This window comes from Cynocephalus volans, chromosome 10 (genome assembly GCF_027409185.1).
Source record: "Cynocephalus volans isolate mCynVol1 chromosome 10, mCynVol1.pri, whole genome shotgun sequence".
In the NCBI taxonomy this organism is placed as follows: domain Eukaryota; kingdom Metazoa; phylum Chordata; class Mammalia; order Dermoptera; family Cynocephalidae; genus Cynocephalus; species Cynocephalus volans.
In genome coordinates this window covers 39,691,349-39,713,249 of record NC_084469.1, presented here as the reverse complement: position 1 = coordinate 39,713,249, position 21,901 = coordinate 39,691,349, and the positions used below count along the sequence as shown (strand labels likewise).

Below are 21,901 nucleotides of genomic sequence, written 5' to 3'. Positions count from 1 at the left end.
TTGCTCTCAGTGTAGTTACCAACCACCTCCTTATTGTAAAATCAAACAAACACTTTTCAGTCCTTAACTTAGTGGCTCACTGTAGCATTAGACAGGATTAAAGACTCCCTCTTTCTTGAGATTTTCTCCCACCTTGGTGATAGGAATACCATCCTCTCCTTTGCCAGTGTCTCCAATGTTGGCATTCGTCAGGACGCTCTTTCCTTCTCACTCCACACATTGTGTAGGCCATAGCTCGTCCTGTGATTTCAGCTAATGTCTGCATGTTGACCACTTACTTTCATATCAATATTTCCATGCAAAGCACTCTGAGCTCCAAAACTCTCTAGTGAAGACATTTGACTTGAGTGTCCCATAGGCACTAGACACTCAAGAACCAAATTCTTCGTTTTTCCTATCAAGTATCTATTCCTTACCCTGGGTCTTTTGTTCATGTAAATGGCACTAACATACACTCAACATCTAATTCTCCTTCCCCCAAATCCAAAGCCTCTTACTTCTCCACCATCTGCATCCAATGATCAAGTCCTACACTTCACATTCCTTTAACATGTTTCAAACCTACCTTCACTTTCCATCCCATTGCCACTTTTTCAGTAGGTGCTACCACCTGCCCCTTGGCTGAGTTACTGCCACAGGCTCTTAAGTCACTTAACCACTCTTGCCCCTGTCCCCAACCCGTCATTCTTCATGTACTAAATCCAGTATGTTGGGTTACTCATCATTCCCCTTTAAGTTCTCATGTCAGTAAGATAAGAAGGCACCAACAATTTATCAAACTAATTCACAAAATATACCAGTTGCCCTTCCCTTCCCCTTGACACTCCAATCCACACCGTAGCCAGAGTCATGTTCTTAAGCGATAACAATAATTACAGCACGTCCTTGCTTAAAAATCTTCAGTGATACCCCAGTGCTTTAAAGATAAGTTTATACTCCTCAACATGTCTTACGAGGCCCTTCGTAATCTGGCCCTTGCTTGTCTCCTGTTACAGGTTGAAGTGTGTTCCCTCGAAATTTATATGATGAAGTCCTAAGCTCCAGCACCTCAGAATATGATCTTATTTAGAGATAGGGCCTTTACAGAGGTGATCATGTTAAAATGGGGTCATTAGGATGAGCTCTAATCCAATATGACTGATGCCTTTACAAAAAGGGGAAATTTGGACACAGAGACAGACTGTGCAGAGGGAAGATGATGCTACGATACAGAGAAAACACCACGTGAACATGAAGACGACCATCTACAAGCCAAGGAGGGAGGCCAGGAACAGACCTTCCCTCAGAGCCCCGAGAAGGAACTAATCCTGCCAACACCTTGATTTCCAACTTCCAGATTCATGAGAAAACAAACTTCTGTTGTTTAAGACACTCAGCTTGTGGTACTTTCGTACAATAGCCCTAGCAAACTAACATAATTCCCAAGTTTTTCTCTTTTCTTTCCTAAATTTCCACCCCCCAACACCCCTACCCCCTTGTTTACTCTCTGGCTATCCTGATCTTCGTACATTCCCGAACATGGCAAATTCTCTTTTATCTTCAGGCCTTTGCACAGGCTGTCCCTCTGCCTGGAATGCTCTATTTCCTCAGCTCTTATCTTGCCTAACTCCTGTGTCATTAATATCTTGACTTAGTGGTCTCTTTCTCTGGAGAGCTCTTCCTGACCATCTCCCCTCAACCCCAGACTTTACTATATGCCCCCCACCCTTTTTTTAGCACAGAGCACACACTCACCAGACAATGTGTCATTCCCTACTCACTTGTTGGTATCCTCACTAAATGGCAAACTTCTTGAAAGCAGGGATTATGTAGTAAAAATCTACTGTCTCTGCCTTCTCAGCAACTCCTCCCCACTTTTGGTAATATCACCAATTTTCCCTTTGAAAAACTCACCTTCTCTATTGCCAGTCCATGAGATTCAAATAAGCCCTCTCCATAGCTCAGGGCTCAGCAGTGGATCTGAGTCCCGTGAATGAATTTGTACCTCCTTCTCATGGCCACAGGGATGGGTTCAAGGATGGTCATGACCTGCGTGGACCACTGAGAGCCTGCTACGAGATGTCTTCTGGCCTTTAGGAATGAGAAACTCTCTTGTCACTGAAATTGCTGCCACTGTGGCTGCGGGAAACCTAAGATCTTCTTGCTTCTATGCAAGGAGAGCCTACGAAAGGGACAATGCAGGGAAGACAGAGCCATGGTATGGAGAAAGACTAATTCTCATCTAAACAAGGTCTTGGGACCCCTATTCCAGGGCCCTTTAAACAATGTCAGAGTTCTCTTTGTGGTTTATATATTCACCGATGAGAAAATGACAGGCAGGAATAAATTTAGGAGAGAAAAGCAAATAAAAATGGGACCTTACTTAAGGAATCTGTACATATCATATAGGTCATTTTGATGTTCAATTTATTCTACATTATTATTCAGTTTGCTCAGTTGTGAAACTAATGAAAACATTGGGTGGGTTAAGTTGTGTGTGTGTGTGTGTGTGTGTGTGTGTGATTTTAGTGAGCATATAGGTAGCTTGAGAATCTGTTTTGCAAAAATTTTCATTTTATTCGTATGACCAGTAAGAAATGTGGGCCAGATGTGCAATACTTAAGATAAAGGACTTTGGATGTGAGCAAATCAAATTTTGACTCTGCTCTGTCATTTTTTTAGCTGGGTAATCATTTTTTTAGTTGTGTAATCTTAGGCAATTTATTTAGCCTCCTGAGCCTCAGTTTCTTCATTTGCAAAGTGGAGATAATACTAGTACCACTTCATATGGCCATTTTTGAGGATAAAAGGAAATCATACATACACAGGGCATAGCACAGGGCCTGGGTACACCACACAGTCACAAAAAAAGGTTTACATCTCTTTTTAAAATAAACATTTTATTTAAAAATATATGCATTTTTCTTAAAAAAAAAAAAAAAACACATGCCAACTTTGGTATTTTAGCCATTGCTTGTTTTTTCTTCCTCGTAAGCCACATTTCTTTCTGATTATGTAGCAAAGAGTTGAGCAAAGGAGACCGATGTGAAAACACCACCACACAGGGTCCCGCAGAGAATATGTGCTCTTATGTTCTTTACAAAGCTTCTTTGTGTTTCACTAAAGGAGGATTTTAAGCACCCAGCAATACATTGCCCCAGGTCCTCATTACGGGGCCACTGGAAGAGCTCTGGGGAGCGTGTGGGTTCTGTTCCTTTGGAAAACATTAGAATAGCTTCCAGGATCCCCACAGTTATACTTTCTATTTCCATAAACACTCAGAAGCTATTAAACCATTTATAGGAAACGCATGCTACCAGTGTCCATGATGGGAGCAGGTGGTTAAAATAAGCATAGGAGATGTTCGGGGCTTTGTTTGTTTTGATCACAGGGAAAATTGCTGAATCCTAGAATCAGAAGAGAACTGACTCATGTGTTATTGAGCCCAATGGGTCCTAGTATAATTTCCCTTGCATATGATAGCAAAATTCTTCCCAGATCCTTTCCTGTCTTGAAATCATCTCCTTATGGATAGTCTCAACCTAGTCTCAAAGTTCTTAGAAGCCTGTCTCTTAAGAGATGGAGGCTCACCATGGACACCTCCCCCTTGGTCCCCCTCTAAGTGTCCCTTTCTTCTAGAGAGCTTATTATGATGATTGAGCATAGGGGTAGTACATAAACAATGTCTCTTCCACTCTTCCTTTATTTTCAAGGAGCTTCTGTATCTGGCAGTCAAAACAAATCCTAAAACTCTCACAGATGTTTTAAATGGTGGGAAATATTAAAAGATCTGCAAGTAATAGACTACTGCTGTTTGACCACAGAAAAATAGACAAGAATCTTGGTATGAGAGATAGCATTTAGCTAACAAGGGCCCTTCATTCTCCCTTCTGCAAAAACTACCACCCCTTTTTATCATAGGTAAAATGTTTCCAGGTTGAGGGTTGGTGAGACTTTCAGTGTTCTTGCTTATAGGAGCTGTAGCTCCGCAGTCATTAAAAATCTGAACAATCAGTGCTGAATCAATTCATTATTGGATATGAGGATTTGTGTGCTTTGAGCATGGGAGGCATCAAATAATTATCCACTGGATGAGTAAATTTTATGTGGGAGTTTTCAGCCCAACCAGAAGCATCTACTGGAAGAGCTGATTTAAAATAAATAATTTTTGAAAAAGACTGTCTGAAATGCTTGGGATAAGTTTTATCGATTTTTATTTATTTTTTTAATTTCAGGTTGGAAATAATGTTTTTGAATGGCAAGAGGCTGCCAGTTCACAGACCCTTGACTATTCAGGTGGAGGTTTTCTTATTTACTGGTGATGTCATTAAGAATGGCTTCTCATTTAAAAGTTTGTGATTGAGCTGAATTGAGAGGCTCATTCATCAGGATGTTGAGCCCTTTTATTCCTTTCCTCCTCCTCTTTCTCTTAGTTCTCTTCCTCCTCTCCTCTTTCCCCCTTTCAACAGACTGTGTGTGTTGCAGTAACGTTGTCAGAAGCAGGGCCACTACCAGTGATCTCTGGCTTCCTGGCTTACTGCGCAATGATTTCTGACCCCCTGGGGAAGCATGGATCTACTGGACTGCAGTGGCACTGGGAATGTCTGCAGTTCTGTGTCACCGTGAGGAGCCCAGCGTTCTCATGAAAACTGCATGTGGTCATCTTCAGGCTCTAAGAGCATTAAGAAACTTGAATGTGGCCATCTCCATTAGTCTCTATCTTTTAGTCATGCCCAGTTTGTCACCATAAAAGACAAGACAACTAAGAGTTTAAAAGAATTTAAAATAATAATCCCCAATAGGAGACAGATGAACTAACATAAGCTATCTTCTCCGCTGGGAGCAGCCAACTTCATCTGTCTTCTGATTATCTCCAGTTTGTTTTCTCCCCAAATCTTGCATCTGAGCATCTGAGCTATGAAGAGAAAGGGCGAACCTGGTGTGTGGAGATGGCAGGTGGAGGTTGACCAGTTATCCAAGGACCTGCTCTTCTAATTATGTTGGTTTACAATAGTCACAGAAGCCACCTTATCTGTTTTGTCCACTGTGAGGCATATATATCAGTTCTGGGTAATATCCTTAAAAGGTCCCATTGGAGAGGCACAGTCTGGCAAAATACAGAGGCCTCCTGAACAGGTCTAGTCCCTCAGATAGAAATACCCAAAGGAAAAAAATAATTAACACTCAGACCAGGGGTCTCAGAGTAGGGACAGCATGTGAGTTTGTTTTCCAAAGGAAGTAAGGGGGAAAAATAATAACATACAAATAGCAAAATGTGGCACCTGAAAAGTGTAACCAGCAAGCTTTGTCAAGACCCAAATAAAATGTCAACATCTAAGGAATAAACAAATGTGTGGAATGTGTCAATAGGGTTTTCTTCCTCATAGCTTTATCTTCAAAGAGAAACTAGCAATGTTCCCCTCTAGATTTTTGGTTCTGATGATGACATAAAAGCCAAACAAAAAATTTACCATGTGGATCTTTTAAAGCACAATGCAGGTCAAGGAATGTAAACCGATGTTCGTGTTCCTTTTACGCTCTTCTCCAAGAGGGAGATGCATTCCCATTTCCAGCTGCACATGGTGAAGCCGTTCTGTCTTTACACATCCATATTCATTGCCAAGATGAGCCTGTTTGTGGTAAGCAAGTGTCTGTGAGTCATTGGGTTGGAGCCATTAGTCATACACAGAGAGGCAATGTGTGGTCTGGTTGATTAGTAAGGAACTCGTAGTGAGAAAGGCCAGGTATCATTCACAGCAGATTGAGGGTTAAAGGCTTTTGGTACAGAACACTGTAACACTGCTTTTCAAGATACACCCAAACACCCCTATATGTGTGTGCATGTAGGTATACATATATGTGTACGATATATGTATATGTCATGTGTGTACACACACACACACACGATATACACATATGTCTATGTCTGTACACGTGTATATATACATACATGCACATGGATGTATATATACATGTATATTCCACCCCCAATAAGATCTGGCAGCTTTCAGAGTAGCAGTCACCAAAAACACTGTGTTCACACATTTTTACAAGTTAACAATGGAATGACTTCTAAATCTTTGGTTTACCAAAAGGAGAAATTCTAAAATCACAACATTTTTGATTATTTCCTCTATAAGTGCACAGTGAACAACATTTTTTACAAAAGAAGAAAACAGTGCCTTAGTGATTTAAATTAAACAACAGCAATAGCTACTTTCTACAGCATGCAACACTCTAACATGGTGAACTGGAGCTACAGTGAGCCTTAGAGAGACCATCCTGCAATCTGAGTTTCTTTTAACTCCCAGCCAAAGCACAAGAGATAACGAGGAAGCGCTTGAGACTACTGTCTTCTTTCCTTTCATCGTTTTCAATGTGCAATTGTGTTTTCTTTCAGAAACCCAGACCTGAAGTACTCTGTCCTGTAAATATCATCCATATTTGTCTTTACAATGCAATGATTTCCAATTTCCCCAGAGCAATACAAATCAATGATTGTATATCAATCAAAGGAGAGTAGGATGAGCTTTGTGACTGATGGGCCAAGTCACCGGTTTCTCCCTAAGAAAATTCTTCTGACTTCCTTTTGCAGCAAACTATGCATATGGAGACTGAGTTCTCCAGGAGAACCTGGATTTTTAACTTTTTTTTTTTTTTTTTTAAATGGCTTCATTAGAAGTATGGCAGCTTGTTAGAGCTGAGAATTCCTCTCCTCCCAATACTGGGGCAGAAAGAGGCAGATGATTAAAAGAGGAGCAAGAAAGGATTGGCATCTTGAAAGAAAAGTGGAGTGGGAGAAAGATAAATTGACACCCCCCCCATAATAAGAAAATAAAAAAAGAAGTTGGACCTCCATAGTAATAGTCTTGTTATAGTAACCCATGGTATTTATTCCCAGGATACGTGAAACGATGTTTCCTAGTTCTGTCTAGATGATCCCTGGTATGGCTTCCTGTGCCTAGACACATCTTTCTGTCTGCCTATGTGGACAGAACTAAAGGGGGTTATGTCGGAAAATGTGAGATATCCCTTCCGTGGCAGGAGATTTTCTTGCTTCAGGGTTCTCACTTATCACACAATGCTTATCAGCACTGAGATGGTGGGAATGATTGAGCTACTGATGGAAAAAAGTTCTGGGTGGAGTTCTCTGGACTCACAGCAGGTTAGTTAATATCCCTGACCACAAAGAGTCCTGGATACACAATCCGAACCACTCCAGCGAGGCAGTCTTGTGGTGAAAGGACACTGAGTTGATTCTGCTCCCCTGGGCATGGGACGGGTTCCGTCCCTCTCCTCTGTCTCAAGAACTCCCTAACTGCAGCTGGGCCTGACTTCTCTTTTGAAAGGCAGGTCATGGAGACACGGGAAGTGGCCTCCACCATGGGTATGTCTTGGAGGGACTGGCTTCCCTGTACTCCCAAAAGACTTTTTGTTTCCTCAGTACCTCTAGTAAATTCATGAGAAAAGCTTACAGTGTGAGCTTATGCTCCAACAATGCCTGAGAAAAATGATGGGCTAGAAAAAATATTGGTATTTGAAGGGGCAGTGAAAGAATGTTTTTTGGCATCCTTCATCTGAGAAAGCACATTTTTGAATGCATTGCTGAAATCATGAACAGTTACTGAATTTTGGTAAATTTTACATTACATATATGTTTTTTTAAATGACTCATTTGTTTTTGTCGATTGTCACGGAAGTCTCCACTGGTTCTTTTTAATTCCCTTCTTCTTTTTTCCTTGGGTCATATCAGTATGTATGGTGTGTGCTTCCTCTATGGAATTCCTACCAGTCTTCCTGAGCACTATTGCATCTGGCATTCTACCACTGTTGCAAGTGAAGGTCCATGGGGGAATTCAAATTGAGATCCGTGACATCCAGGAAATCAATGTTGAAGATGCTGGGGCCGCTCGTGGTGAGGGAGCTAAAACCTGGTGTGGAACTTGGTGGCGTGAGGTCCAGCCACTCCATGGTTTCCCAAGGAGATTCAGTGAAGCTTAACTGCAGCCCATGGCTGTCCACAGAAGAGGGTGAAAACTGTGTCTGCATCGGGGACAGGGGGCCTGGCAAGATCTCGTGAGCACTGAAGAGGTCTTCTGCAGCCTTCCCCGAGAATCCATCCATTATCCCCTCAAAAGGAGGCTCCTCGTTTCCAACTTTTAGAAGGGTGACATCGCTCACCTTTCCTAAGGGGCTCTGGGAATTTAATAAGACTTCCAGATGCTCCTCGTTATCGGTGGCATAATGGTCAAAGGGGAGCTGGCCTCCAGAGGACGCTTGTTCGAAGGAAGCTGAGGGCTTGGCAAGGACAGCAGCAGGGCTTCGGGAAGGCCCAGGTATCTTTGGGACTTTTTGAAGACATGAGTGATCCTCTCTGGCATCAGCTGGCATTTCTGCAGGTAAAACACAATGTGAATTGTTAAATGCCACTCTGTGATGATCAAACTCTCTTCTCCGAAGGTTTCTTTGTCATCCTGTTGCCACTTTCTGATCGTTACTGAGCATCCTTCTTACAACTCCTCTGTGTTTTTGAGGGACACGCTGTTCTGCTCATCCCCTGCCTCCTGGTCACTCCTTTTTATACACCGAGAACTACCCCTACTTCATTGCCTTTTTCCCACTTCAGCACTTCTCACCCTCGGAGACTTCGCATCCCCAGGAACGACCTGGTGTTCATGCTGGCCTCAGTTCCTTGACCGCCCCCTACACTCCAGTTGCCTCCATCCCCACCCTGAATCTTGTCATCCCCAAATACTGTGCCCCTCTGAAAGCTTGATTTCATGCAGAATTGCCCCCCCCTCTGCCCATCCACTGCCATTTATCAAGTACTCCAGGACGATAATTGGACCTTATTCTCTGCTTTTTCTGAGCCTGCCCTGGATCAGGGGACATTGCAAGAGAGAACTTACACAACTAGGCCAACTGGTTTCACTTTAAATTAATGATGTCAAGCCTACAATTGACATTTAATACCGCCTAACAATCCTACTATGTTTCTCCAGAAAACTCTATTCATTCCCGATTAATGCATAACTGCTCTTTCCTTTAGTCTCCCATACCCCTGTCCTGCACCCTTCCTCTCCACTGACCTTGTCACATATTTCATTTAAAAAAGGAAGAGCATCTGATAGGAACTCTCTCATTTTTCTATCACAAAACTTATATACATACAGACACCATACCCATCTCTTTTTCGTCCCTCTTGTTACGATAAAGGAAATGTCTGTTCCCTGGTTTGCTGTCCATCTCCCTTGTCAGACTGTGAACTCCAGAAAGGTGGGCACTTTGTCTGTCTGGTGCGACACTGAGCCTGGCATGATGCCCGGCCTCTCTTTCTCTGGTCCTTTGCTGCCTCCTTCTCTGAAACTTTAAATGCCATTGCTTAAGGGTCAGCCCTGAGCTCTTTTCTTTTTTACCTACACATTTTCCTGAGGGCATCTTACTCATTTGTGTGTTTTCACATTCTAGGCACACACTCCGTAACATTTCTTTAAATCAATAAATGAATGAATTAAAAGGAGGCAAAAAGAACGTGTTGATTATTTTTTATTGCTAGCTTGAATAACATGGAAACATGACTGGACCATATAGTGGAAGATTACGAATTGAGTTTCATTCTGAGTAGGTAGCACAAAACTTTCATTATCTGCTTTGTTCTTTTTCTTAAAATAAAGAAGACAGGGGCATTGAGATTAGATGGTAGAAATAAATGGTGTAGCAAGAGAAAACATTTAGGGAAACAGGGATTAGGTTGAAAAATGAAAACTATTAAAATGATTGGTGAGAACTGTTCCTAGAATGAAGGCAGTGAGACATCACCCACTACGACCTTCTTTCATCTGCTTGAAAAGTGTGCAGGAAGTTCAGAGGAAATGACCTGTGACTATCTGGTGCACTCGATGCACAGTGTGCCCTGGACCTTGGTCCTGGTGCACTCAATGCACAGTGTGCCCTTGACCTTGGTCCTAAGAGTTTGTTCGCTAGAGTGGGTATCGTGATGGACAGGACTCAAGGCAGACTTACCTCCACTTTCAATGAGGACGTCCAGGAGTTCATCCATCTGCTGGCTCCGAGTCATTTGCTATTGCAAATTAACAAAAGGAAAACAGAGAAGTTAGAAGATGGTTACTTTGTAGGAAATTATTAGAAGCAGCATTGCAGGTTTTGGAGTAGGTTTGATTAAGGTGATTTTTTTTTTTTCTAATTGTGGTAAAATACGTACAATATAAAATTTACGATCTTAGCCATTTTCAAGTGTACAGGTCAGTGGTATTAAGTACATTCACACTGTTGTGCTACCATCACCACCATCAGTCTCCAGAACTCTTTCCATTTTGTAAAACTGAGACTCTACCCACTAAACATTAACTCCACATTTCTCCCTCCCTCAGCCTCCACCCGACCTGGCATCTCTATTCAACTTTCTGTCTTTATGAATTTGACTACTCTGGGTACCTTATATAAGTGAAATCATAGTTTTTATCCTTTTGTGACTGGCTTATGTCTCTAAGCATAATGTCCCCAAGGTTCATCTATGTTGTAGCATGTGCCAAAGTCTCCTTCCTTTTTTAAGACTGAGTAATATTCCATTGTATGGATATACCATATTTTGCTTATCTATTCATCTGTTGATAGACACTTGGGTTGTTTCCGCCTTTTGGCTGTAGGTAATAATGCTGCTGTGAGCAAGAAAAAACTGATTGAAGGTTTTTGAACCACGTTTGATTGAATCTCAGTATTAATTTTAGGCAGGTAAACCACTGAATGAAACAATATCCTACAACAAGAGGAGGGGGAAAGAGGGCAGAATCCTTGCCAGCATAGACTACATTAGTATAAGTTCAGTGGTTTGAGAGCTTTCTATCTTGGGAGCAGGGCATCTTAACATACAGAAAATATCTTTTTCTCACTTTAAAATGACCTGAATCTACCTCTTGTTTGGCTGCTGGGGATGTGGCCCAAGACCTTGGCTCATATTTCCTTGGGTCCTCATGGGATTCCTGGAGGAACCTGTAGACACTTGCAGGGTATTCCCTCTCCTCTCGGGCTCATCTGAGTTGTTAAGTAGAGTCTTAAGTCTGGAAGTCCATTTTGCCTGGCCTTTTTTTTTCTTTTTCTTTTGAAACTGTGAAGGACCCGCTGATGTTTATAGATACCAGGGGAAGGGAAGATGCAGAACAAAGCTATGTATCCATGTCACTCCTCTGAGAGCCCTGACCTAGTAATCATCAATCATCAATATGGATGGGAGCACTGCCGAAAGAATAAGTCATTTGCCAGTTCAGAAGGCACCATATGCCTACAGGGTCTGGCAGGTAATACAAATGAGCCAAAAACAGAATTAGAATCAGAGAGGTGGAGTGCAGAGCATAGCTGTGGCTCAGAGAAGCAGTGGATACTTTGCTTTAGGCAATCATTGTCTGGCAGAAATGTGGCTCCCTGGTTGCCAAATCTCCAAATTTTTCAGAAATGAGAAAGCCCACATTTTGCACAAATTTCTCTGATATTTAAAACTGAGCCAAGTGAAACATGTCAAACACAAATGAAAGTAGAGGGTATAATGAACCTCCCTGCATTCAATACCCAGCTTCCATCACTATTTTGCCAGGATCACTGCCTTATAAAGCTAGGAAGAACCTTAGAAAGTATTATCCTGACAATCTCTCTTACATAGTTGAGTACATATCATGTGCCTGACCAAGGTGATAAGTGCTAGATTATCTAGAATCCTTACAAAGTAGATATTGTCTCTGTTTTATATGTGGCAGTGGCAGCTGGTGGGTGGTGGAGGTGGCTGTAAGGCCAGGCGTCTGGGATGTGCCACCAAACGTCTTCTCCCAGCCTCACACGGCTTCTGCACACATGCCGCCCCTTTCCACAATGAGCATCTAGACACTGCTCATTCTAGAGACACTCGAACACTCAACATCAGAATCTACAAACCGCATGAAGTTTAATAATTTAAAACAATGTCCCCTTAGTCACCCCTATCCTTCCATGCAGAACAAATCATGTGGTTACCTGCTTTACGGCATCTTCATATGAGGGAGGCTGTGTTATCTCTGACGCTGCTGAATTTGACTTAGGAAAAGTTGGGGATGGAATTGGAAACTTTGGCCCTGCCTTATCAGCAGGGTGTAAACCAGCCATCTGTGTGGATAAAATACAGAGAAAGACATTCAGTTCATGGGTCAGAAATGGTACTGCTTCTGTTCTAGAAACTACAGACAACATTTTGGAAAAATTAATCAAAGACCAAAAAAAGACCAGGGCTCAGAAAATAACTCCAATATATGAACAATAGCATATACCATTGCTGATTTGTTGCTGGCAGCATCTTAGAGTGGGAACCTCACAGATTTATTTTTCTCTCTAAGATGCACGCTCTTCTGTTAGGAGTAAACAAGACAAGTAAATGAAATAAAGTCAGAGTCCATTCCAATACAAAGAAGTTCATTGGCACAGGAATTTCCAAAGTAATTTATCGCCCGGTCATTTTATTCCAAATGGGGTCTATATGCAGAGATTTGGAGGCATTGCTTGAGTGTCTCTTCATGAAACCGCTTTATTTATTATGTGTTCTCTTGTTGAGTGCTTGGCCCATCTCAGGGTCTCTGTCCATTCCATGATTTGTAGCATGTGGCACTTTTATGTCATGACTATTTTATGTTTGCTTTCTTCCTACCACCTCTTCATCGTTTCTTGATCCTGGATTCTTTACACCCCTGATTTCAGCTGACATGTGTCATCTCTTCCTTTTTCCATGGAGATATTACACTGTGACCCCAACTTTCTGCGCCTTTCCAGCCCTTTCCATGGATCCAAGTACCTCCCTCTTTCTCCAACATTGTTTTCCAATGCACCCCCATTTCAATCTTCAACTTCACAGAAACTGGTTTGTAGTTTTGCAAACATACCATGGTCATTTTACTCATGATTTCTGGAATGACCCTGGGAAATGACTCCCTGGGATACCTCCTAACACATATTTCTACATCCATGTCAATGCATATCAGATGGACTTGTTTCTCTCTGAAATGAAATTTACTTCTGCTTCTGAACCTCATCATTCACTTTGGAGGACAGGGGCCACAGAAGAGAGAAGAGGCAAAGTTAATCCCAGGTTTAAACCTTTTTCCAGGTGCCTACCTTTTGCTGTATACCTGGGCTTTGGGGACAAGGGTTGCCCCCAGCACTGTGACTGCTGTCTGCCTGGGCTCCAGAGAAATGAGGGTGGAGGCTGGAAGACTGCGGAGAGAAGCTTGGAGGATGGCCATTGTGCGCCCCTGAATTCTGTGGAAACAAAGAAGTGACAGGTGAAATGACTTGCAGCAGTGGACTCTGCTGACAATTCTGGTGCTGCCCTGTGTCCCCTGGTGCCTTATCTTTATAAACATTCCTAAATTCTATTACCAGATGGACTTGCCTAAAATTTCGCCTTGTACATATCACCTACTGCTCTCAATCTTCCCCTGGCTCCCACGTACCCACAGCATAGGGTCTCTACTTCTAACCTGGATGTGTATTCAAGACTTTCAACAATAGGGTTCTATGTACTTCTGCAAGCTTAAATTCTACTATTCCTACCATAAACATTCCTCAACGTGCCCTGTGCATTCTACCACCTTATCTTGGTTCTCATGGAATGTTCTTTTCCTGCTTCTTTCTTTATAATGCTACACTTCCCATCAAGTGCAACCCCTTCACAAAACTTTCCTGGATTTTTCTAGCCCTTTATGATCAATCTGTTCCTCCCCCTAGCAATGTTATGCAGCATTTAATGTCATAAGCACAGATCAATCATGTTATCCTATTTTGTTCTTTATCTTTTTATCATAAAATTGTTCATGTTTTCAAAGAGTCTTTGTAAACCATAAACCACTGTACAAACGTTAGTTCTTGATAGTACCGGTATCATCAGGATTGAAAGTTATGGTCCCAAGCTACGTCTCAAGAACTGTTGGGCCGAGCCCGTGGCACACTTGGGAGAGTGCAGTGCTGGGAGTGCAGCGACGCTCCCACCGCGGGTTCGGATCCTATATAGGAATGGCCAGTGCACTCACTGGCTGAGTGCCGGTCACGAAAAAGACAAAAAAAAAAAAAAAGAACTGTTTTTACCTGTGTTGCCTAGGACACTACGTGTGTGTGTGTGTGTGTGTGTGTGTGTGTGCGCGCACGCACGCACTCAATAAGTGTTTGTTAACAATGATGATAATCCATTTAATTCCCAATTCCCCACCACTGCCTAGTGCCACTCAGGAGTGGGCATCATTCATTTGAATGTGTTGTTCTGGTAGGTTTATAAAAATGTGTTCTCATGGTCATCAGCCATACCTCACATTCCCAGTGTAAAGACATTCACTGTGAAAGGGGCATGTACTTTAGGATCAACTAATCCTGGGTTAGTGTGATCCAGGGCAATTGTTTAACCTCCCTGAGCCCTGTTATCCTCAAGGGCAGTTAAAGAATAATAAATTGGAACTCATAGGGTTGTTGTGACAATTAATAAGATTACTTACATGCCTCTTAATACTTGACAATAGGCTAGGTATATAATTAAAGTGAGTTTTCTTCTTATACCCTTTCTAGTCATATAGATTTTAGAAACTATCAATAATGTAATTTTTTTTTAAACCTCAAACAGACTTACGTAGACTTCCCTAATAATTCTTCATCTTTATGAGCAAAAGGAAAGTCTTTGCTGATCACCTTGGTCTAGTCTTTGAATGAGTCACTCTTCTAAGAGGGTCATCTCCTAGGACCCTCCTGTCATTCTGCTCTAGCCACACAGGCCCCCTCTCTGATCCTTGCATGTTCCACATGTATTCCAGCCGCAGGGCCCTTACATCTGCTGTTCCTGCTTTGTCTTTAATGCTTCTACCCCAAATATACACAAGGTTTTCCCCTTCACTTCTTTCAAAGTTTTGCTCAAATGTCCCTGGCCCTTCTATTTAAAGTTGCAAACTTTCAGCCTCCTTGCACATGTACTCCTCTGCTTTTTTTTCACAAGTTGTATCAACACTAGTACATTATATAGTTTGCTTTTTTATCTTGCTTACTGTCTGTCTTCCCACAAGAATAGGGATTTTTTGTTTGGCTAGTTCAGCACTTATCCCCAGATAATAGAACAGAACCTGGCACACAGTAGGTGCTCAGTAAATATTTGTACTATATAGACCATTGCACAAAAAGAAGAGTAAGGTCTGGTAACTTCATGTTCTTTGATACCAAGGAGCCCTGAGAACAGTGGTTGGCAAACTACAGCCCATCAGCCAAATCTTGCTTCCCACCTGTTTTTGTAAATAAAGCTTTATTGGACCACAGCCATGTGCATTAGTATACAAGATGTCTATGGCTGCTTTCCTGACACAAGGGCAAAGTTGAGTAATTAGATTCAGACAGTATGACTCCAAAGCCCCAAATATTTACTATTTGGCCTTTTACAGCACAAGTGTGTCAACTTGTCTTAGAAGATCAGTGAATTTGCCAGAGGAGGGAAAGAGTGTGTGGGGGTGGGGTGGGGGGAGGGGAGTTAGCAAGAAATTGGTAAAGGGTCACAAAATAATGATTAATTGTGTAATGATAAATACAGTAACTATCCTGATGTGAGCATCACATATCGCACACAGGTACTGATATTCAATGCTGTACCCCACAGATACGTACAATCAATTATGTTTCAAAAAAAAAAAAAAATCAGTGAGTTTGGTCTATGGGGAAGTTTGTGGATCATATTGTCAGGGAGTTGCTGCTGGGCTCCTGGTAAATCCTTCACATTGAAATTGCCAACATCAGCTCTTCAGCACTTGGAAATCGCCATCCCACCTGCAGATAGAGGGACGCTCCGTGCAAGGTGCAAAGCGTTCTTACCTGTGTGGTGCACACCTGGCTGCCGGCGGGTGAGGAGACCTTGTGGCCTTCCCCCTGCGCCCCGGAAGAGGCGGGTAGGAAGTAGTGGTTGTTGGGCGACGGGGGCAAACTGATGTGCTGCGGGCTCTTCACAGCCCCAAGGGGCGAATGCTGGGGGGAGCACTGGGGGCTGAGGAACGTGGAAGCAAGGACGTTGCTTTGACCTGCGGACTCCCCGCCGTGAGCTTTTCCAAGGGGCAGGAGCGGAGCAGCCTCGCAGGCCGGGGGCTGACTCTCCGAGCAGCTGTTCTGTCTTTGCACAGATACCTGCTGGGACGCAAAAGGACAGCTGGAGACGGCGTCCTCCTGCTTGATGGGTGCAGCCAAGAAGGGCGGCGGCTTCTTCTCCGCGCAGCTGCTCCTCTTGTGCTTCTGCAGCTGCATCCTCAGCTCCTCCACCTGCCTCTGCTCCTGCTGGAGTTTCCAGGTGAGCTCGTTGATCACCTTCTGCTTCTCCACCAGCATCTTGTCCTTCTCGGAGTCCAGCCCGTCCAGCTCGGAGGGGACAGAGCCCCCGTTGAGGCTGCTCAGGAGACTCTCCTCCGTGCACACGTGCGCCGGGGACGCGTGCAGGCCGAAGGACGGGGACGCGTCGTTGAAGGTGTCCGGCAGGGACCCGGCCACAGACAGGTCGGACGAGGCCGGGGAGATGGGGGGGCTGGAGCTGGTGCTGCCGAAGTGGTAGAAGCCATTGGATAAGGCCCCGGCCGAGGGGGAGGACTGGTAATTGGGCAGCGTGTTGGGTGTCACGGGGAAGGTGACCGTCGTGATGTCCCCGAAGTTCGGCACGGTGGTGCCAGAACAGTCCTGGAAGGGTCGGAGCCGGTCCATGAGGGCCGTTTTGGTGCCTGACACGGGCAAGCCTCGTATTCGAAGCTGTTGTCTTAATTCGGAGACCTACAGAAACCAGCACGTTGTTAGTGTGCTGTCCAGTGACAGTATTTTTTAAAGTATATTTATTATAAAATTAGTTTTAAAACATCACACGTGGAATTTTACAGTTCTCCACTCTCTGTCATACTTCTTCCCAATTTCCTCTGCTACCTCTGGTATAAATCGGTTTTGCACAGCTTTACCAATTCTTTTTAAATTTATGATGCACCATGTTTTCATGGCCTTACAGTCATGGAAATGTAGAGCTCAAGTGAACTGTCGAAGTCACCTAATCTACTGCTCTCCAACCCCCACTGGGGGCCCTGTCCCCATTCTAAAGATGAGAAGACTTCTATCTACCTGGGTTGAGACACAAGCCCTCACATCATAATCCTGAAGTGCACTGAGTCTGCAGGTGTGCTGGCTTCCTAGGTGAGGGCTCTTCCTACCACGTTCTCTTCCTCACACCTGAGCGTGCACCAGAACCACTGGAGGGCCTGCGATGGCAGACTGCTGGATTCCACCTGGAGTTTCTGATTGGGCAGGTCTTGAGTGGGGACCGAGAATGTGCATTTCTAACAAGTGCCCAGGTGATGCTGTCACTGCTGGTCCATGACACACACTTTGAGAACCACAGCTCCGCATTAACATTTGTGTCCTAATGGCTGGATACTAGTTATATATTGAAAGAGAGTATGTGGTGATAAAATCAATCCAAATCCTGGCCCTGCCTGTTCCTAGCTCAGGGATCACTACGTTCCTGAGTTCTGTGCCTCAGTTCCCCTGCTGTGAATGAGAAATAATAATACCTATCTTATATATTGTTGTGGGGATTAAAATGACTTAAAGTTTGTAAAGCACTTGGAATAGTGCCTGGCAAATGGTTGTACAGTGGAAGGGTTTACCATTATTATTACATTGATTTACATGCCATTATTTTATCCTTGCATTTTTTTTAATGTCTGTAAATTGGAAACTATGGAAATCCATAAATACATGAACCGAGTAAGTAAATGATAATGCACGCAAACCCACTACGGAATACTATAGATACATTCTAACTAATGCTATAAATATTTGTTGACATTAGATAATAAATAATTGTTTATGGTATATTATTAGGTGAAAAAAGTTTGAATTGATTCTATTTTGATAAAAATTATATAAATAATATAATACATAAATTAATATAGTATAAAAATTATACAAATATGTATATGTATATTTAAACCTATGCTTGTGTATGAGAATATCTAGAGAAATATACCCTAAAATTTTAACAATGGTTCTCCTTATCTGTATTTTCTAAATATTCCACATAAACCTACTACTTTTATAATTAAAACAGAAAACATATTAAGTACTTAAATTTCAATAATTCCATAGAATAGAATATTATAGGGAAATATTCTTCTGATATTCTGTAGGGAAAGATCTTTTGATCATAAAAGCAAAGGAAGTAATCATAAAAATATTGATGACAAAAATTTTAAAACTTCTGTAAGTCTAAAAACAATAAGCAAAATGCAAACACAAATAGCAACTTTGAAAAATATTGCAGCACAAATAATAAAGTGTTAAAAAGGTGAATGTAGCAAGTGTGCTTACAAATAAAAAAGAAAAAGATTGATACCTAATATAAAAATGGGTAAGGAATATGATCCAGCTGTTCACAAACAAGAATAGAATTTAAAAATGGCCAACAGTGTATGTGCACCATCATTAATAATCCAAGAAATGCAAATAAAATACTTATATTTTTGTATTCATCAAATTGACAAAGAAATGAATAGTACCACTTCATGTTAGTGAAGTAGCCTCAAAAATGAAGCAATAAAAATGTTTTTAAAAAGGAAAAGCTCTGGGGCCGAGCCCCTGGCGCACTCGGGAGAGTGTGGCGCTGGGAGCGCAGTGACGCTCGCGCCGCGGGTTCGGATCCTATATGGGAATGGCAGGTGCACTCACTGGCTGAGTGCCGGTCACGAAAAAGACAAAAAAAAAAAGACAAAAAAAAAGGAAAAGCTCTTTATTATCAAGCATGGTTCTTGGACGAGACCTACTGAATCAGGGTCTGCATTTTTAACAAGAGCCCAGGTGATTGGTTGAACATGTTATTGTTTGAGAAGTTCTGCTCTAACATGCTGCTTCTGGGAATAGACTGGTATAAATGTTTAGGATAGAACTCTGACAATATGTATCAAGAACTTTAAAAAACATTACTATATTTTAGTTCAAGAATTTTGTAGTTAGCCTGGAAAAATAATCAGAGAATTAATAAATATATGTACAATGGTCAATGAAGTTGTATTTTCAATAACAAAAATTTGGCAGCTATGTAAATGTCCAACAGTGGAATGTTAACTAGGTGGTGTAATCATATGCTGCTATTAAAGATAAAAATTTTATTGAATATTAAAAGCAATGAAAAATGTTCATGATGTGTTAAAGAAAGAAACATGGCAGAAAGTTATGTAGACATAATTATTTTAAAACAAAATATGTTCGTATGCATTTTAAGTCTAGAAGGAAATATAATCTGTAATTCTCTCTGTCTTAATTATCTTTTAAAATACTGTTTACTTTTTTATACACTATCATATTTTAGCAGTGAATATATATGACTTCATAATCAGCTAAAAGTTATCAAAAAAGGATTGTATCAACTTACACTAGCAATAAATATGCTATTTCCCCCACAGTCTTGCTGCCATTGTTTTATCATCTTCTTTTAAATTTGCTGGTTTGAAAAAGTGCAAAATGGCAACACATTATTTTTTAAATTTTGAATTACTTTAAATTAATGAGTTCTACATTTATTTTTAGAATTTGTTCTGGTACTGAATAATTTTAAGTACTTTATTAAATAATGCAGCTCATTTCCAAAGTAAAATAAATACTTGTTGAGTTCCATTGACCTTATATTTCAGAATGCCATGCTGTGTGGGTTTGATTGGGACAAAGGTTTATATACACCTCTTTCCTGCATTCACTGATGTTTTCGTCATTGATAATGCTTTAAAGCATCTATTATGGGAAAACGCATATGCTTTCCTGAGTTATTTTGAAGGAAATCATATAATTTCATCTGCAAATGTTTTGATATCTATCTCTAAAAGACAAGTACTTTTTTTCTGAAAAAAAGCATAGATACAATACCATTATCACACCTTAAAAAATGAACAATTATTTCTTAATGTCTATTAAACGTCCTTCCAGTTTTCAAACTTCCCAGTCCATGTCTCTCTCTCTTTCTTTCTCCCTCTCTCTCTCTCTCACTTTTCCTCTCTCCTCCTCCACCCCCCAATCTCTGTTGCTCTCTAGTTATTTACAAACAGGGTGCAAATATATATACACACTGTGCTATAACCATTAATAATTTTTTAATGAGAGATCAAGCTCTTTTCTCAGTGCTCTTTCCCTTTTATTTACACGTAGCAAAACATGAACATTTCTTGCAAACATCACCTTTGTTTTTTGCCTTCCTGATTCATTTTTTAGGGCTCACCTTTCTAAATTCTTATTTTTTCCTCTCTCAAAATGTGGTTGCGTCATGTGCTTTCTAAAGTTCCTCTTCTCTCCTTCCTTCCCTCCCACTCCTTCCATTTTGCTGTCCTTCGATTTCATTTACTCTTCTAGTCTCGACTTCTGAAATTTCTGTTCCGATCCCTGACTGCACAGCTGGGCTGAACTAGTTGGCTTATTTCTTACTGATAGACACTGGAAAGGCTTTTTCTCTCAATGATCCTGCCGGTACCTGCCACTCAACTTTCCCAAACTGAGTGACCTTGCCACCGTCCCTTCAGATCAGCTCCTCATTCTAACCTATTTCTGCCATTGGTATAACTCCCCTGGAACTCAGGTGACACCTCTCCCCCCACACAGTTAGTGGTCAAGCCCAGCCGAGGTTTATCCCTTTCCATTCTCAACTCATGAAAATGGCAAAGCCCTTGAAAGCAGTCACTGAAGTTCAAGCCCCAGTTTTGTCATTGATAAGCTGTTTAACTTGCCTATCATTTACCCTCTGTAAGAGTCTGTTTTCTATTTTCACTTTTTAAATTGGGAAGATGAAATTTACTTTACAGGGTGAAAATAAAAGCAAATCTATAGAGAATGGCTCACTGATAGTTTATACTCAAAAATGGTAGCTGCCCCCACCATCACTGTCATCTCCTTGTACCTATTCTAATTATTACGGTGGTCACTCTCCGATGATTCTGAGCATGTGCATGTACAGAGAACCACCTTTGGGACTCTGACAGATGGCACCTCCATATTTATAACCATGTTTCACTGGGGCTAAGGCATCTCCAGTCCTACCTGACTCAGGGCACCCATCCAGAAATAGCCTACTTAATTTTTTTTATTATGGTAAAATAAACATAACATAAAGTTATGCTGAGTGCATAGTTCAGTGGTATTAGGTACATTTACAATGTCATGCAATCATCGTAACCATTCATCTCCATCTCAGACTAAAACTCTGCTAAGTGAAGTATAATGTTTTCAAGGTGAGATGGCCTGCTTTGATCTCTGTGGATTTACGATTTGGGGAGTGGAGGGTGGGTGACCCATGGCTCCAGAGACCATTATCATAAGCTTGGCATCCTTTTCTAGGTTTATGGATGCCAAATTGAAACAAGCCTAATAAAACCTAAGCATTTTAAGTCCAAATGGAAGAAATAGAGGAACATTTGAAATCAGGACCAACGATACATTTTATTTACTGGTGTTGGCAGTGGCAGCCGTGGAATTTTCTTAATTTGAAATAATCCCAACCCTACCTTCTGCCCCAAGAAAATGATGACTGAGGACTGAGAATGGGACTGAGGGTGATGAGGACTGAGGGCTGAGGAAGGGCCATAAGTTGGTACCATGAAGACTATGGGGAAAAATTATAAGGTCCTTTGTGGAAGATCATAGGTGTGGGTAGAAACCAGGTAAAAAGGTGTCATCACTGAAAACGTGGTGAAGAATTGAATTGTTTCCGTACCTTGGAGAAGCTGAAGAGCAGTACATTCATCTTTTTTTGTTATATTGTGAATAATGGATGACTATGCCAACCCTGAAAATTGCTTTGAAATATACCAACCCTGAAAATTGCTTTGAAATATACCAGCCCTGAAAGTTGTTTTGAAACATA

The 21,901-nt window shown here is 41.6% G+C and overlaps 1 protein-coding gene across 2 annotated transcripts in view; it reads right to left on the bottom strand.

Moving 5' to 3' along the window:
* Window positions 1-7,800: 7,800 nt before the first annotated feature.
* Window positions 7,801-21,901, bottom strand: part of MYOCD (myocardin) — a 51,985-nt gene continuing 37,884 nt past the window's right edge. Inside the window, exons 9-13 of one of the 2 annotated variants that reach the window (XM_063112358.1) lie at window positions 15,850-16,785; window positions 13,129-13,272; window positions 12,001-12,129; window positions 10,003-10,060; window positions 7,801-8,372 (exon numbers count right to left, since the gene is read on the bottom strand). In XM_063112358.1, the coding sequence (XP_062968428.1) occupies window positions 7,801-8,372; window positions 10,003-10,060; window positions 12,001-12,129; window positions 13,129-13,272; window positions 15,850-16,785 (1,839 nt within the window). The remainder of the gene's footprint in view (window positions 8,373-10,002; window positions 10,061-12,000; window positions 12,130-13,128; window positions 13,273-15,849; window positions 16,786-21,901) is intronic. The other variant, XM_063112359.1, reaches the window with a different exon arrangement.